Source organism: Barbus barbus (assembly GCF_936440315.1).
Source record: "Barbus barbus genome assembly, chromosome: 13".
NCBI classification, from domain to species: Eukaryota; Metazoa; Chordata; class Actinopteri; order Cypriniformes; family Cyprinidae; genus Barbus; species Barbus barbus.
In genome coordinates, this window is record NC_136741.1 from 8,850,502 (window position 1) to 8,869,548 (window position 19,047).

General features: G+C 34.8%; 1 protein-coding gene across 10 annotated transcripts in view; it reads right to left on the reverse strand.

Moving 5' to 3' along the window:
• Positions 1–19,047, reverse strand: part of LOC306879071 (leucine-rich repeat flightless-interacting protein 2-like) — a 43,634-nt gene that overhangs the window by 2,307 nt on the left and 22,280 nt on the right. For 3 of the 10 annotated variants that reach the window (XM_079431768.1, XM_079431767.1, XM_079431766.1), the window contains 15 exons: positions 18,788–18,832; positions 13,651–13,701; positions 12,919–12,984; positions 9,550–9,627; positions 9,186–9,215; positions 8,950–9,075; positions 8,693–8,863; positions 7,729–7,821; positions 7,470–7,562; positions 7,128–7,220; positions 6,843–6,987; positions 2,742–2,791; positions 2,489–2,606; positions 2,319–2,398; positions 2,007–2,111 (listed from right to left, as the gene is read on the reverse strand). In XM_079431768.1, the coding sequence (XP_079287894.1) occupies positions 2,007–2,111; positions 2,319–2,398; positions 2,489–2,606; positions 2,742–2,791; positions 6,843–6,987; positions 7,128–7,220; positions 7,470–7,562; positions 7,729–7,821; positions 8,693–8,863; positions 8,950–9,075; positions 9,186–9,215; positions 9,550–9,627; positions 12,919–12,984; positions 13,651–13,701; positions 18,788–18,832 (1,344 nt within the window). Of the gene's footprint in view, positions 1–2,006; positions 2,112–2,318; positions 2,399–2,488; positions 2,607–2,741; positions 2,792–3,670; positions 4,299–6,842; positions 6,988–7,127; positions 7,221–7,469; positions 7,563–7,728; positions 7,822–8,692; positions 8,864–8,949; positions 9,076–9,185; positions 9,216–9,549; positions 9,628–10,479; positions 10,546–12,918; positions 12,985–13,650; positions 13,702–18,787; positions 18,833–19,047 lie in introns of those variants that run through there. The other 7 variants (XM_079431765.1, XM_079431763.1, XM_079431769.1 and 4 more) reach the window with 6 other exon arrangements.

Consider the following 19,047-nt stretch of genomic DNA (forward strand, 5'->3'; position numbering starts at 1 on the left):
AATTGAATGTGATAGTCATTTTGTCATTAAAGCCGGTTCTGTGATTAGTAGTAAATCTCCATCACGTGCTTACAGATGGAGCAGCATTTAATAGAGCCGTAGTTCACTGACAAGCTATGCAATATCGAGTTATGCAATATCGTAGACGATTTAATTGCGCGATAATAAAATCGAAGATATCGTTCTGCGATAATGACAGCTGTTTGTGTAGCTTCTCAGTGAACTACGGCTCTGTGTAGTAAATATCTGAAAGCACGTGAAAATACCACATCTAATAACATGTTTTTACTCCAAACTCACTTCATAATGTCAGTCGAGTGTTTGAAATAAATCCTTCTGTGAGATAATGTGGCTTCTTAAACAGAATAAGGCACGCAACATATTTCATAGTATTCTAAGCAGTGATAAAGGCTATGTCGATTAGCATTGCGTTATTATATACTTTATTATAATGAAAATTATAGTCATAATGGTAACACTTCATTTCGATAGTCCACTTTAGACATTCTAGTAACAGTAACTTTGCTGTAAAAACAGTAAAAGCAATATTTTTACTTATAAAGTAACAAAAGTTTGGACACATTACTATTTTTAATGTTTTTGAAAGAAGTCTCTTATGCTCATCAAATAATGGTTTTCTATTTTACTATACTTTAAAATGTATTTCTGTGATCAAAGCTGAATATTCAGCATCATTACTCCAGTCTTCAGTGTCACATGATCCTTCAGAAATCATTCTAATATGCTGATTTATTATCAATGTTAGAAACAGTGCTTAATGCTTATTTTATAACCTGTGATACTTTTTTCAGGATTAGTTGATTATTGAGTTTTTAATATATATATATTAAAACCTTAGATCAAACTTTATCTAAGGTGATCTCTTTTTGTTTGATGAAGATGTTGTTGTTGTTATTATTATTTTGCTTTTTTTTGGGGGGGGGGGGGGGGGGGGGGGGTTCCTAGTTGGGTATGGGCAGGATTTTGCCCTCCAATTTAATCAATACTGACTACAGATATTTTCATATTATTAATATCAATAATATGATATTATGTATTGCATTGTTACTTTTGTTACTTTTGTAGCTATTTAGCTAGTCAGCTCCTGACGCAATGTCATTCTTCACGATGTACGTGCAAATTCAAAACGTCGCATCTGGACGCATCAACGGTGCTGTGAATGATCTTTCCAGAAATGATCGACAGAACAAGTTTATTTTTAGAATACATTACAATCTCTCTAAAATAGATGACGACAACTCATACATCTGCAGTAGGAGCTGCACTTCTTTACGTGACTATTTAGCCGTTTCGCACAAGCTCGCAGCACCTGAAGGATGTGTTCGTTACGCAGACATTGAAACGGCAACATTAATTGGTTTAATTGCAGATGAGTGGCAATTCAACAATGAACAGTGAAGCTGGAATTTGCTGCCTGTCTTGACTGGTGGACTAGCATATGGGGATGCTACGGTTATGGAGGCCCCTCCTCAAAGCCCGAGGCCCCCGGCAACTGCCTGCTCTGCCTTTAGCGCCGGCCCTGCATTTTGATGGGTCCACAACATACAACATACTGAGTATGATAAACTTTGCAAGTATATGTCAACATCTACTAACCCTAAACCTACCCTACAGTCTACTCGGAGAGTTAGTAGACATAGTTGCAAATTAATGAAAATTAGTTGACATGTAGTTACAAAGTTACTTATAGTTAGAAGAATGTCTAAAGTGGACTATCGAAATAAAGTGTAACTGTAATAATTATAATAAGAACTCATATATTGTTGTAGTCGTGTGTTTATTAGTCACGTTCATTCGTCATGGCACCACATGTAGTTATTCAGATCTATTTAAGTTTTTTACTTACATTTATTCAATTAATAAGGTATATTTAACTTATTTCACAGCTATAAAATGTACTCAGTCTATTTAAGTGTAAGAATGTTGCAGTTGCTGCCAAGTTGTTTGGAATATTAGTGGGTTTCTTTTTTAATAATTTAGTGTACCTCTCTCTGCAACTTGCGTTTCTCCACTTTTAGCTCATCTTCCACTTTCTCTGCAGCCTCAGCAGACGTCTTATAGCGGCTCACCTGACCCTCCAGTCGAATGATCTGCCACATGATAGAGATTACAGGTTATGCATGAAATAATGCCATATCATTTCCTGTGGAACTGTTTGTACCGCAATAGGAACAAAATTAACAATGCATAATGGAGAATTAAACTTAAAAAGAGAACATTATGAACTGATGATGAAATTGCATGCAAGAGCACACTGTGCTTTTGGATAGAAAGTGTTAATTATATCAGTAACATACGTTTTGTTCGAGTGCTGTGACTTCTTGCTCAGATTTGACCAGCTTGAATTTCAGGTCACTTATCTGCTTGTTAGCATCTCCTGTAGAAAATAAGTTCACATGAAAACTCTACATTACAAAACAGCCTTCATCAAGACTGATGGTGAATGAAATTTAAAGGTGTATCTTACTCTGTAGATCTAGAATATGAGGGTCCAGACCATTCTGTAGGTCATCTTCATCTGTGCTTCCTTTTTCTTCTGTCCCATTCTTTTGTTTCTGCTCTGCAATGGATTTATACTTCTGCACCTGCACATGCAGATTAGTCATGCTAACAAAGTCCTTATGACAGGCATTACAGGCATTTCACAAGATGTTCTCCCACAAGATTAATCATACGCATAACAATGAATCACTTGAAAAGCATGAAATGACAAAACTCACCTGGTCGAGCAAACTCTCTCTCTCTTCCACCAGCTTCCTCAATCTGATCTCTGAAAGTTGCAAAAATAAAAAATTAGTGCTGGGCAATGATTAATCGCGATTAATCGCATCCAAAATAAAAATGTCTGTGTACATAATATATGTATGTGTGCTGTGTGTATTTATTATGTATAAATAAAGACACAAACATGCATTATATATTTTGAAAATATTTAAGTTTATTTACATGTATATATTTGTATTCATATAATTTATATTATATATAAATATATTTAATATATAAACATAACATATTTTCCTTAAATATATACATGCATTTGTGTGTGTTCATATATACACTGTACACACACATATATTATGTACACAAAAACTTTTATTTTAGATGCGATTAATCGCGATTAATCGTTGCCCAGCACTATAAAAAAAATGTACAGCACATGAGCCTCATAAAAATGAAAAATTTTAAAAATCAGGTAATGTAATATACAACAAGATTATGAAGGCACTAATAAAAACTATTTATTTTGCAGCACAAAGTATACAAATTGGAGCAGTCACTTTAATTTATTACAATGAATTATAAAACATAAATATTCAAAAACATGCAATTAACATGACTATAAATATCTGTTTAATGCATGACTGTATTGCAAAATAGATTGCTGTGAAATGATAAATAAACAATGTATTAATTTCTTAAGTTATTTTTATAATATCTTATTAAAGCTTTATTATTTAATTAATTTAATGATCAGCATATCATGTAATATTGTAATATTTTATTTATTATTAATATATAATTGTGTATTAATAGAAAATGTGTATGTGGGGTTGTTATTATTAATATAATCATTATCAACGATTATTATTACATTTGTATGTGTGTTTGAACAATAAAAAAAAAAGGTTTTTGTATTTGCTTTTTATTTATGGTGATTAAATGATGACAATCGCAGCATTAGTAAACATGAAAAAAGTACACATTCTTCCAAAGCACAATGCATTTAATTGTATATGCATTTTGTATACATGTCTTCCATGAGATTTATTTTATTTTTAAATCAACCTTTTTAATTTGAGAATTTAAGCATGCAGCTTTTGCATGTCCAAATCAAGTCTTGATTGGTCTCATTTGCTATGAAGATTTAAAGTACATTTGCAACATTACATCAAAAGATCAAATTATTGAGGGAAAAAAAATCTAAATAACATTGTCATAAACATCAGCAAATCAAAATGATTCTGTGAAAAATTAGGACACAAAGCAGCTAAAGATACTCTTCATCTTACGCTTGGTCTTGAAGAACTTCTGTGTTTTATTTTCTATACTCAGTGCACTCACAGTGACTATTATTTCTTTTATCGGTTCACTGCTATGCATATTTACATCATCCAGCACTAAAAGATCAGCAGCCAATGCAACAGCTTCCTCACAACTATCGAGAAAGAACGCTGTGCCCTTGTGCTCTACTGGCATGCTATATGTGTCCTCCATAAACTGTAACTCTGGCTCAGCCTCTGTCTCTTGCTGGTTCCTGGATTGTGCATCATTGTCTCCTGTGGTATTAAAAATATCCACTTCATTAGACTCTGTGGGTTCAAACATAGATCTTTACAGGTTTTAATGCCAGCATTGATTTCTTTGAAGTTATTTTTCTCTGCTGTGGTTCATATACTGTAATTTCAGATATTATCTGATTTTAGGGTTTAAATAATTATAGTGACACATTAGGTGAACTTTCTGCAGTATCTGATGTATCTTTCATCCTCTGGTTTTAACAGCGGTTATAGGTTTTTTTGTGATTTACTGTTTTCTACATAAAACCATCCTTCATAAGGTAAAGAACATTCTGTGAAAATGCAACCTTGAAATCTTTAATATTTATATCTTTAATGTCAAAGATTGAAATCATATTGAAATGAATGGTTGAAATCAAAATTTGATGCTTGTTATCTCATAATTAGATTTTGAGACTTTAGCCTGGATTTCATAGACAGGGTCACATTTACTTAATTATCTCTCTTAGGATTTAGATTCTCCTGTGTCTGAATTCCCCCATTTATAAGAGTTTGTTACCATTTGTGTACTTAATGTGCTGACTTCATTCTCAAATTGAGAAGTCTTTGCTTGGCCTCCACTTTTTGTCTGAATGTCTGTTATCTTCACATTTCTTATACTGTCATTGACCCCAGTAATGAGTTTTGACACCCTCGCATCACTGTTCACCTTTATTTTTATATGATAATTTTCTAAGATCACTTTTTTCACTTACAATATATTAGTTTGATAATGTTTTTATTGTTATTTTTAGGGGATTTTATGGTACTGGATTATATTTCTGGAATAGATTTGATGCCTTTATTAACTGTTAACCACTTTTTGAGCATAAAGATGAAAATGACATTTTTACAACAACTTAAAATCTTGAACGCTTTGGAGTACAAAATCTGCTGAAAATCTCAAAATCTGGTGATAAAAAAGTAAAATAAATTAATTAATTTAATTTAATTTAAAAAGTTCTAGAAGTTTATTATGTAAAATGCAAAAAATAAATAAATAAAAAAATCATATAAAATGCATGTTTTCCAAAACATCACAACTGCATGCAAATCATAGCCATAAATCTAAACAAGTTGTGTTACAAATTTGAGGTTCATATCTTAAAGAAATTAGCTTTCAGTATTTACTATTTTTTTTTTTTTTAAATTCAGTACTGTAACTTGATAATTCTTTCCCGCAAACAGTACAAGTGTGACCTTTTTCATGACCATTTAACTTTAGCAAATCATGTTCATAATTTTGTTTTGTTCTGTTCACACAGCAAATGCCAAAACCTTTACCGAGTTTTGTACCATTACGGAAAAAAAAAATACAATTCTAAAATATATATATATATATTTTTTTTTTTATTCTTTTTTTTTTTTTGGTAAAAAATAAGCGAACAGCACCAGAGGGTTAATAAATGAAAGGAACGATATCCTCCCATCATCTTGAACTGTACAGTCTCACCATAGTTTTGACTAATCTTTGATTTGAGATGATGTGCATTTTTGAAGCTCTGCCTGCAACATTACTAAGATTGAGATGAAAGGCCAGATTGCAAACACCTCTTGATTGGATTCAAAGAGTGAATCACAATTACAATTCCATTAAAACAGAAAGACACTGAGAATAATTGGATTGATTTTGTTAAACAAATGGCAGAGTTGATCTTGATTGAATTAAAGGCTGATCAGTGGAGAGAGCATTCCAGCAGAGATACCCTCAGATATGGAAAAACAAAGATTGATTTTGTTGTTGTTGTTGTTGACAACTAAAAATGTAAATTTCTGCATATATTGAGAATGGAGCAAAACTAGCAACATTTAATCAAACCAACAATCAATTTAATATTTACAAAGGGCACTGGGGAAAAAAAATCATTTAATGTTAGATCAGTATTACAGTTTTGCATTTTTATTTAGTTTTTAATTTTTATTAATTTTCATTCTATCGTTGTTATTTTTAGGGGGTGTTCAGGGTGTTAGTTTTCAAGGATTTTTTTTATTTTTTTTTCATTTATTCTTAGTTTAATATTTTTGTGCTGTTAACTGAGTTAATGTTAAGGTATAGTTTAAAGATGTTTAATATAATTGTTTCAGCACAGTGTTATTGCCATCTAGTGGCATTTTCATGTTCAATGCAGCTGGATTCATGTTTTATAATGTATCGAAAAATGACTCTAAAATTAACTTGAGGACATTTCATTTTACTTAGTTTTGGAAAAAAATGCATTATCATTTAGTTTTATTATTTTCCAGTTGTTTTTTTTATTTAGTTATTTGATCTTTATTTAATTAAACACAAATGTTTTCATTTTCGCTTAGTTTTGTCTAAGTTTGTCTTTGTCTATGTTTTTACTTTTCTAGCAGCATATTTGTAATGGTTTCTAAAATTAAATAAAACATTGCAAATGTGCAGCAACAAAATACCATAAAAGCAAAATTGTAAAAATGCATATCATTTGAATACAATTAAGTTGGATACTGTACAAATCAGCTACAATTGCTCATTTGTTTAAAATTAGTTTAAAAAAAAATCCTGGGAACCGTTTGTCTTACCTAACATGCTGTCTCCACTCATAGTGGGCGTGTGAGGGTCTTGATTCAATCGGGAGGCTGTTTCTGCCTCAGCATGCCTATAAATCGCCCTGTCTGCTAACTCCCCATTGACCGTCACCTCAGATCCCAGCATAATGCCATGTTTCTGTGAAAGAAAACAATCTGATGTCAATCTCCCATTTATTCCTTTACTTTATTATGGTCCTTTAAAATCAAAATAATAATGTGAATATAATGACTGCTATATCTTGGCTGTGATTGCCAGTATTCCTTCTATATCTCTACCTTTAGAGCATCCCTAAGCCGGCAAACCTCGTCCCTGAGTGCCTCCCGTTCATCATGGATAATGTCTGAATATTCCTTCTGCCTCTCTAAGGCCTTAATGCCGCCATCCACAAAAGTGAACAATCAAGGAAGGGAAGAACAGAGGAGTAAAGGAAACATGTAAGGTTTGGAAAGACTACAACGGTCATGTGACAGTATCAAGCATTCAGTTGTTTAGCAAGTTATTAGGTTAATAAGTTAATAAGTATTAAGGGGTAATGAAAAGATTATTAAAATATGAAAGAAAGAATAGTTTTAATGTAATATGATTAATGGAAAAACGGCCATGGAAGGTTATTGTACCCGGATCTTTTTATCTTTCCATTCCAATGTTTCTTGCAGGTCAGCGATCTCTCTAATATAGTCAACCTGCTTTCCACGAGACTGTTGGCCTTCCTGAGCCCCAGCCATGATGGCAAGCAGAGGAAAAGAGGGATAGGTCAAAGAATATTAAGAAGAAAATGTGAGAGAAGACGACAGAATAACACATAATGCATCTATGTTGGGAAGACAAAGAGTCAGAAGAGCTTTGAATATTCCATCATTTACTGGTGATGCTCACCGTCAGCAACTCTTCACTCTGCTTTAGGGTTTCCTTCATCTCCTCAAACTGGAACTTTAAGACACTGTGGGCATGATGCTCTCGCTCGAAGTCCTAACATACATTAAAACGAAAAAAAACACATAACTGATGAAGTATGGATTACATTTTTTGGTAACACTTTATTTTACAGTTACATCTATTAGTTGCTTATTAGCATGCATATTACTACAATATTAGTCATGTATTAGTGCTAATTAAGCACATTAATGCCTTATTCTATATGACCTTATTCGACATCCCTAATCCTACCCAATACCTAAAATTAACAACTACCTTACTAACTATTAATATGCAGCAAATTAAGAATTTATTGAGGGAAAAGTCCTAGTTAATAGTTAACAAGTGTTACTTATTCTAAAGTGTGACCAAATTTGGAGTTAGATTTCCTGATTATTAGTAGTCACTATCACAGTTATTTGAACAGTAGTTATTCTATGATTTATGACTGTGTGCATTTCAGTTTATTTCTTGTATATTAACAATCTACTTATCATTGTGTGATGCTCACATTACTTCTGTGTGTATATTGATTGTTGATATCTTTGTGCACCCTTATCTGCTAACCAATTTAGTATTGAAACCACGCTAGCTGTTTATGAAATACTATAGATTTCCTGGTCATAGGTTCTAAATAAGATAACAACATAATTTCTGTTTCACTATTCTAATTCTTCGTGAAAGGGGTTAAAATTATCCCTGTGCACTTCATATATATAATTTTGACTCACCATTTTTGTCAAAAGTTTTGATTTTATTTTTTTTAATTAATAAAGAAAACATATATTTAAATATGCTTTATATATACTGGGTTTTGTCTATATCAGTTTCATATTTTGTATTGAACAAAAATATAACAATTATGCATTTGTAAAAGAGGATTTTTCCTCTGATGAAAGTGATTTCATCATTTGACAGCCCTTACTCTGGTTTTCTCCTCACACTCTCTGCGTTTCTCACACAGAAATTCCTCCAGCTCCATCAGAGTGTCTCTCAGTGTGTCCACCTGATACATCAGGTTTGTCTTCTCATTGTCCAGCTGAGCATTGGACACCATTGCCTTACGGTATTTCTCCTCCACCTCCACCAGGGAGTCCTGAGAGCAGACGAACAAAAATGAGGAAATTACATACAAACCGTAGTCAGTATAATACAGTATTATGAATACACCTTCAAAATTACCTTCATTTCCCGTATGGAGGCCTCAGTGTCCGCTGAAATCGAGGTATCACAGCTTCCTCTTCGTGATAAACCTCCACCCAGGGATGCTAGAGTTGCAGCAGAGAGGGTGGAGGCTGTCCTGGACCCCTGAGGATGTAGTTTAAATATTTACTTAGTCTGGTGGATCACTTCGTTGTGGTATTATCTACTGTGATGTTTGTGAATCTATTCAATATCTTAAAAATTATCCTACTCACCTTGTCCAGGAAATCTGACCTTTCCTCCACCTGTGTGAAACAAATTGAATGTGTTCAGTAGATGATACATTGAAAAACCATCCAGATTTATTATATATCTAAATTAAAGAAGAAACGCTCAGGATCTAAAACAAAACTGGGCCATTTAGAGAGATCTTCCATGCTTTATCCACTAGAGGGAGCATGGCACAAACAAGATTCATGCTAATTCCACATGATACTGAAGATTTTAGTGAGAGGAACAGGATATGCAGAGGAGCAAGAGATCGGGTAAGTTTTTGGCAGTTTTTGTTACAAAGATGGCAGACGTGACCTTGAAACTGCAGAACTAAAGCTTGATCAGTGATAGAAAAGGTTAGCTCACCACTGGACTGGCACGGGCTGAACTTGCCCTAGAGGAGGCCCTGGAACTGGAGCCCAGAAAGCCATTGTAGTCTGAAGGCTGACCAGAATGCAGGTATAGAGAAAAATTAGATGAGGAGTAGATGTCAGCGGGAAGAGAGCATAAGGGAAAATATATAGGAACTGACAAGTATAATGAAGTTTCAGAAATGACACAGTCTCATATACACTACCATTCAAAAGTTTGGGGTTAGTAAGATTTTTAATGATTTTTAATAAAGTTTCTTATGCTCACCAAGGCTTGATCAAAAAATACAGTACAAACAACAATACTGTAAAATGTCATTTCTTCCTGTGATGGCCCAGTTGAATTTTCAGGAGCATAATCCTTCAGAAATTGTTGTAACATGCTGATTTGGTGCTCAAGTAACATTTGAAAACAGTTGAGAGTTTTTTGAAGAGTTTTTTTTTTTAAACAATAAATGTCTTTACTGTCACTTTTGATCAATTGAATCCATCCTTGCTGAAAACAGCATTAGTTTCTTTCAAAAAACTTTTGAAAAGTAGTGTAAAACCAAGCCCATTCTGTAGGTCAAAACACACATTGACATACACACAGCGTTAGCGTTTCTGTGCAAAGGAGAGTCAGTCTGTCTGACTAGTAAATGACCATACTTTGACCACATAAAAGACAGAAAGAAATTCAATCCAAGATGTTTAACCATGCTTTACATACAGTACATACACCACCAATCCCACTCTCATTACTAGGGGAAAAACAGCTCCCAAACTTTCCTCAGAGAAACTTCAAGACATAAACAAAGACACAAACAACACCTAGTCAATCCTGTGGTCTGAAAACAGAACCATGCAAGACGCTCAACAAGCCCAGAGTAGCATTGGATATTAGGTCATGCCGCGGTCAGAGGTATAGGTAAAGATCGGGCCTTACGCCTCTAGAGCTGGAGCCACTGAAACGCCTAGTGGCAGAGTATGAACTCTCTTCATGCAGTGACCCCTGCAGACAGAACAGAACACCTTACCATACTACATTCACCTCACACACTCGATACCTCTCAGACATAACCATGAAAAACACAACAAACACTTTAAAAACACGACCCTTAAATGACCGCTTTATGTATCCAAAATGGTTCACCACCATGAAATGAGATCTAACAGGGCCGCTAACAATCAGGGGGGATGTACTTTAAACACAGGACAGGAAATGCTCATTACATACAGAGAAGCGCAAAAAAAAGCTTATTTGCTTGTTTACAGAACGTTAACACATTAGCCATCAACCTTAATGCACTCTGATGTACTCTGAGCAATTATGGAATGACTAAATAAAGAATTGATTGCTGCGTTAGATGTCTGAGTAAGAGGCTTTGGAAGCCTGTTGAGACTTGTCAATATGTGTAACCAAAGATGTTCTGTGTATCAGGTTACTAAACTGCATGCAGGTCGCATGAGGGATTGAACACAGACAACACATATTGAACACAACCCTAAATAAGAGAGTTTAGCCAAAAATGAAAATTCTGTTAGCATTTTGCTCAAAAGGTTTCCCAAACATAAAGCAAGAGACAGAGATATCTAGCAGAATGTCCAAGCAGCTCTTTTCTAGAATGAAGTCATTATGAAAATGTTTTCTTGTTAATTGGACTGCAATAAATTATAATAAGGTACTTTACACGTCCTTTAATATGTTAGTAAACACATCAAAATAAGTGTATTTTAAAGCATGGAAAAAGATTAAAGCATGATGTCAAATAAAGCAATGTCAATTTTCATGTTACAGAGTGCATCTTTTAAAAGTGTACTCAAGTGTGAAACAGTCATGAAACTAATCTGAAATTACTTTTTTTATACACTATTAATATTTGAAGTACACTACAAGAACACATTCAATATAGTGAAGCGCACTCATTCACTTTCATTGTATAGAAAACAAAAGCTTGAACATTCTACTAGATCTCTCCTTTTGTGTTCCACACACAAAAAAAGAAGATCATAAGGGTTTCAATGACAACAGAATTTCCATTTTGGATGAACTATATCTTTATGTTTGTTCATATATGTGCCATGTATTCACCAAAATGAAACAGAGTGAACAAATGATCTGCATGTAAAGTTGCATGCAGATGACAGCTGGAAACAAACCCTGTGACTTCTTGAACGGGGGGGTTCAGTAAAAAGCGCAGAGGGCTAAAAACAAACAGAGAGAGGAGGAAGATATGCTCATAACATTGCATTTCAATACTACATGTTCTTCAAGTAAAATAAATCATCTCTCTCCTAAATAAATATCAGATTACAACATTGAATCCCGCCAGATAAAGCACAACATTTTAAAACAAGTTTGTAGAGACCACAATAATGACAGCTCACTTTTGAGTTATTGAAGTATTTTTCCATTCATTCCATTTCCATTTTCAATAGTCATTTAAAAATGACAGAAATGTAACGTTTTCAAACTGTATGCTGATCACTCCTCATAACACCGCATAAATCACTAGAATGTTGTAATCAAATTAGTCTGCAAATATGTACTGTAATATTTGGATTTGCATGTCAGTATTGGCATTTAGCTACATTCATTTAAAAAAATAAAAAAAAATCACCAAAAATAGAATATCATTCAGCCGCATCTGACAGTTTTTAATATGTTATGATTTTGAGATTCACTCATTTTAATTGTGAATTCTATTTATTTAAGGCCACATTTACAATTGTTTCGTGAATTGTTACAGCTGAAATAGAGAATTTATGCCTTTTTGTCTGCAAAATTTCACTGAAATGTTACTAATGTGGCTGTACCTTAAGATGTAGTGCTAGTTTCAGTAACATCGATTTCTCTGATTAGTGTATTTCACAGTGTTATTGTTGGTAATGTAGTACTTTAAAACAAGTAAATTTTACTTTACTTTACTTTCAGATGCTATACCATCACTTGAATAGATTTTTTTCATCACAAAAAAATATATTTGGCTATGGATATTTTGAACAGGATTTTTACATCCAGAACCCTATTGCACTGTAAAAAAAAAAAAAAAAATAGTTGAGCCAACTTAAAATTTTAAGGCAACCAGCTTCAGCAGATTTTTGAGTACTCTCAACTTATTTTTGTAGGAGATTCTCAACTTTGTGTTGTATAAACTTAAAACAAGTTGAGAAAACTTAAAAATTTTAAGTTGGCTCAACTATTTTTTACAGTGTGTTCTGGTTTACTGACATTTGTTTGAAAATAAACGTTCCTATGAAATGACAGGTGAAGGAGGAGCAGTCAAAATGAAGAAAGGGTTATAAAGATAAAACAATGAAGAAGATAACTAATTCTAAAGAAAGGAATAAAGATTCATTTTTGGGGATTGTGAAAGGGACAGACCCGTCCATTTTGTAGTCTGGCTGAAGGCAGACTGCTGGTGCTGCTGCAGAGATCTGTGTGGTTGCCCTACGGTAAGCAGAGGAGGACAAAAGGACAATGTGAGAATGAGAAATGAAGAAAAAAAACATGAAAGTAGCTGAGGTGACAGATTGTCGCACAAGTGTGATTCAGCAAGTCTGAATGAATGAAAGAGGAAAGAAGCAGTGACAGTGCTCTTTGTCTTGATTAATTAATCAGAAATCAATTCCATCATTAATACTTATTGATTTATTACATTTGTTTCAAATAAACAAATTGGAATTTTAAGTATACATAACTTCAGTGTTTTGAGCAAAGGCACACTTTGATCACACACTTGACAACGTAAAAATAAATTAATGAAAAAATCTAGAAAAAAAGCAAGCCCACACAACCTCTTTTAATACATACCCACCATAATTGTCTGTGCATGGTTGATGCCAGAAATATTAGTCATTTAAGTATTTTTATTTAATTGTTAGAAGATTAAAACAAAGTGAAAACTGCTCTTATACTGAGACTAATTTATTAAATTATAGAAAATTATAACAAACGCAGGAATTTTCCTTTTCATTATTTGAACCTGGAACCTTCAAATTAATAATCACTTAACTACCACCCTTTATTTTGAACACTAGAAACTGGCATAAATTATACCATGTATTTTTTATTCTTTTTACTTTATCATCCAAATGACATCACAAGTATACTAACCCTCAAACTGCCCCGACTGCCAACAGACATCCGCTCCTCATCATCTGATATCTGAGACAGGAAGACAAAGAAAACAGGGAGCTGAGTTTGTGCTTTGAGTAAAAATGCTTTTCAGTATGTCTAAGCTTACCGCTTTAGTAAATATTTAACTTGTACCCCCTAGAAATAAGATATAATTAAATGAATACTTTACAATAATGCTTGTTATATCAGTTTAAAAAAAGAATATTTGGACAACTTTTATGGCGATTTTCTCAAAATTTAGATTTTTTTGCACCCTCAGAGTCCAGATTTTTAAATAGTTGTATCTCGACCAAATATTGTCCGATCCTAACAAACCATACATCGACGGGAAAAAGTATATTTTACATTTTGTGTGTGTGTGTGTGTGCACGTGTATGTTTGCACCTACCACATTTTGTGGACAAATCTGTGAACAAATTTATTGACACAAATCTGACAAAAAAAATAACTTAGTTTGGCCTAAATTAGCTTGTTCTGTTGTAAACAATTGAAAGTTTTGAGCACTGCTCCAGACTACATGAAGAGATGTTGATAATCAATTAATATTAGGGTTGTTTGAAAAGTAGGTAAGCCTTTGTATCATCTAGTTACATCAAGATTAGTAGAACATGTGAATCATTCAATCATTCAAAATTAAAAAAAAATCTGAATCAAACAGCCCTGATTCCTTGTAACCATATGGAAATTAGAATGCAATTTAGTTTTCAAAATTTCTCCTCTTTAGTGACAGTCTTTTTCAACCAAAAACATACCTGTGGGAACTTTTTCGCAACGCACAAAATATGTACCGCCATGTATGTTTCGAGACATATTCGATGTGAAATGTCCCCTGAGTGGCACTAAAAGAGTGTTAGTTTTTTCCTCCGGAACAGATGAGCGTACATATGGTATGTTTTATGTGACGTTGCTTTTGTACGCGTCACTACAGTTCTGACTTGAAATGTCCATTAAATGGTGCTAACCAACCATAACGCACCAACTGCACTACACCTAAACCTACACGATAGGAACAAAAGCGAATGTGATGTAAAAACACAATCGGAATCATGCCGTTTTAGCTTGTTTTTCAATCTCTCATCTTTTAACTCTTTCATCATGAGTCATGTTTTTCATGGGATTTGTACCCAAGGATTCCACATCCTAAGTCCACTTCCGTGCTGGCTGAGCTACTGAGCATGCTTGTTTCATCTGGAAAGCGAAATATACGGAGCTGTAAATATAACATTTTTATCGAAAATGATTACAGGTGCTCACTGTTTTACCGCCTCCAGTGTTCATTTCTGTTGGAAACTGCAGTGATATGTACTTATTTGTACGTATTTATACGTATGATTGGATTCAGATTCTTTAATGGTTTTCTACGGACATCTTCCGGTTTGAGCGAACGCTGGCGTGTTTGGCTGCCGCTGCTCTCCGGTATTTTAATTTATTTTATTTTATTATTTTAAAATGAAGCCTAATTTTTGAGGATATTTTATGCCCTTTGATCGAGGAGATCTCACCTGATTATTGTTGGGTACTTTTTCATCGGTTGCTATGGTTGAATGAGTAGGAGGATCTGAACGTGTGGATCTATTGAGACTCGTTTGGTGAACTTGAACGTGGAGGAGTGAATCCAGATTGAAATGTGGGGTTATATCATTTGCACACTGGTGTGCTGGAGTTCTTCAAAGTGGGGTCTTTTTTCTGTTCCCGGTGTGGATAACTCTCCAAATATGGTGCTTAAATACTCTTCGGTGGATTTACAGAGACTAAATTCGTCCTGCCGTCTCTCCGGCGGAATTTACAACCGCTGCGCCGCATTGGGAATTACACGCCGCCACAGATACATCCATCGCGGATCTCGCCGTGACCCCCTTGTGAGGACTTCGACTGTGTTTCAGGACAATTATTCCATTCCGGTCATCTGGTCGTCACATCACCGCTCTTCCAGATCAAATGGTAAGAGTCAGAGTGTCAATCTTGAAAACATTAGTTTGCTCAAACACGCGCCTCTCAGCTCTTGGCAGCCTGTTTGCCCTGCTACGGTAAAGATGGCCTTAGTGAATGCAAGGTCAATTATTTTAAATGACTTGTTTACATCTCACTTCTTAGACTTTTTATTTGTGACTGAGACCTGGTTAAAACAGGGTGACTTGATGCCTCTTGCCGAGATTGCTCCTCTGACTGTGCTTTTCTCAGTTCTCCACGGGCCTCTGGACATGGTGGTGGAGTTGCAACAATTTTTAAAAACTGTTTCAAATGTAAATCTGTGCCTACGGACACCTTTTCCAGTTTTGAAGTTCAGTTACTGAAGGTTGATTTAAATGGTCCTATGCTATGTGCTCTAATTTACAGACCCCCTAAATGCAATAAGGATTTTATTCAACAATTTTCTGTTTTTCTCTCTGATCTGGTGACTCGGGCTGACAGACTATTGATTCTTGGGGATTTTAACATTCATCTCTGCTGCCCTTCTAAAACGTTGGTCAAAGAATTTGTAACTATGTTAGAGTCTTTGAACTTTGTACAATCTGTATGTGGTCCAACTCATAATCTCGGTCACACACTAGATTTGGTACTGTCTCGTGGTTTTTTGATTTCAAACCTGGAGGTTATTGATGCATGTGTGTCTGACCATTATCCCATTTTTTTTTTAATCTGAGTACGTTCTCTCGTCTTCTATTTGCCCTCAGCCTTCATTTCTCTCTCGAGCTATTCACTCAAATACTGCAAATTTGTTTTCTGAACATTTTTCTGCAAATTTTAATAATAATTTTCTGAATGAAACAGATACTGAATGCTTGACTGAGATATTTTATAAAGCATCCCCTATATCTATGGACGCTGTTGCTCCGCTTAAGTTAAATGGTTAAATGATGACACCCGCGCTTTCAGACAAGAGTGTCGAAAAGCGGAGCGAAAGTGGAAAAAAGATAGGCTACAGATTTCATTTGACATTTTAAAATCAAGTTTGTTCAACTATCAAATGGCAGTAAAACAGGCAAAATCAAATTTCTTTTCTCAATTAATTTCTGATAACGCTAAGCGACTGAAAGTCCTGTTTGATATGATTGATTCTATTCTAAACCCGACCACGAATATTTTATCAGAGGCCTCTATTGAGCTTTGTGAATATTTTTTAAAACATTTTACTCAAAAAATTTATGATATTAGAAGCGCCATTGTTCCATCTGAACCATGTCACTTGCAACTGCCCTGTCCTATGAGTTGTCTGTCTAACTTTAAACCTGTCTCTCCAACTCAGCTAGCTGATATTATCTCTACTATGAAGTGTTCTGGTTCTAAGTTAGATATTATCCCGGCTCGTCTTTTTAAGGATGTTTTCTCTACCATTAGTCATATGGTAACCGCTATCGTAAACAGCTCTCTAGCCAAAGGTGTCGTTCCAGCTAGTTTTAAACATGCAATTGTGCAACCTATGTTGAAAAAAACTCAACTTGATCCAGAAATGTGTAGTAACTATCGACCGATCTCAAAACTGCCTTTCATCTCTAAACTTTTAGAGAAAGTAGTTTTCTCACAGCTCCAGTTTTATTTGAATTCTTTTAATATTTTGGACATGTTCCAGTCTGGCTTTAGATCGTTACATAGCACTGAGTCAGCTCTGTTGAGGGTTACAAATTACATCTTGCTTGCTCTAGATTCAGGCTCTTGTGTTGTGCTGGTTTTGTTAGACCTGAGCGCTGCATTTGATACCATTGACCACAACATTCTTCTTGAAAGGCTAGAATATGTGGTAGGTGTTAAGGGCACTGTACTAAAGTGGTTTGCTTCCTACCTCGAAAAGAGGACTTTTTCTGTAAATTTAGGAAATTGTTCCTCGCCATCCGCGCCTGTTTTGTTTGGTGTGCCCCAGGGATCTATTTTGGGACCTTTATTGTTTTCTCTCTATATGCTCCCCTTGGCCCTCATTTTTCAAAAGTACAACATTTCATATCACTGTTATGAAGAGGATTCTCAGCTTTACCTTCCAGTAAGGCTTGACACCACTGCTCCATTTGATGTGTTATTGGAATGTGTAGATGATATAAAGAGGTGGATGACAAATTATTTTCTGCAGCTAAATGAGGATAAAACAGAGGTTTTAATCCTGGGTTGTCCGGCAGATGTTTCTCCTGCTTTGAAAGCCCAGTTAGGTCCTCTCTCAACAAATGTATGCAAACAAATCAAAAACCTTGGAGTGATCTTTGACTCTTTCACTATTTTTTGATAAACAAATTAGTGTGGTTATTAGAGGAAGCTTTTTCCATTTAAGATCTATTGCAAAGCTGAAGAACTTTCTTTCGAGCAACGATTTAGAAGTTGCAATTCATGCATTTGTAACATCACGACTAGATTATTGCAAATCTCTTTATTGTGGTCTTCCTCAATCTTCACTATCTCGATTACAAATTGTTCAAAATGCAGCTGCAAGACTGTTGACTGGGTCTAGAAAGAGGGATCATATTTCTCCTGTTTTGGCATCCCTTCACTGGCTTCCCATTAAATTTCGAGTTGATTTTAAGATTCTTATGTTTGTTTATAAGGCGTTGTCTGGTTGTGCACCAAGGTATATTTGTGATCTTATTGTGCCATACTGTCCTGCTAGGGCACTTAGATCTTCAGATCACTTGCTTTGTCGCTACAAATTAAAGGGTGATCAGGCTTTTTCTGTGGCTGGGCCCAAGCTTTGGAATGCTCTTCCTTATCATGTGAGGTCTGCTTCTTCACCGGACATTTTTAAATCTACTTTGAAAACACATTTTTATTCCTTAGCTTTTGGGAATTTGTAATTGTTGTAGTGTAGTCATGTTATGCACTATGTACAGCACTTTGGATCAATTGTTATTGTGTTAAATGTGCTTTACAAATAAAGGTTGTTGTTGTTGTTGTTGTTGTTATTTCGTATCTTGCGAAAAAGTTCCCACAGGTACGTTTTCATCATGAGATCAGGTAAGTCTTTTATGACATAATTAAGGTAAGGTGATTTAAAAAAATTTAAACAGCACACTACAAATGACTGGAGGCAAATGTAATTTTAGAGCACACAGGAGAGTAGAAAGCAAGAGCGTAGTATTAAATAAAAAGTTAATAAAATAGAAGGATGAAAAGCAGAGGGAGAGATACAGACCGAGGTATGTCTCCGAGAGTGGCGGGAATACCGCTCACTGTCCTCCTGAAAAGCAGAGCAGTAAAAGAGGGCAGAAAGCAGGAAGTTTTAGGTCAAAGGTCACATGATTATCAAACACTGCAAAAACTGAACAAAGCATGCACTGAAAGATTACGCTGTCTGTCATATCACGGTTTATTACAGGGCTCAGACAGGGTGTCTGGAGGTGTGGGAGGGGAGGGGAGGGTTGAGTACTTTAAGATGTGGGTCACGCGACCGCC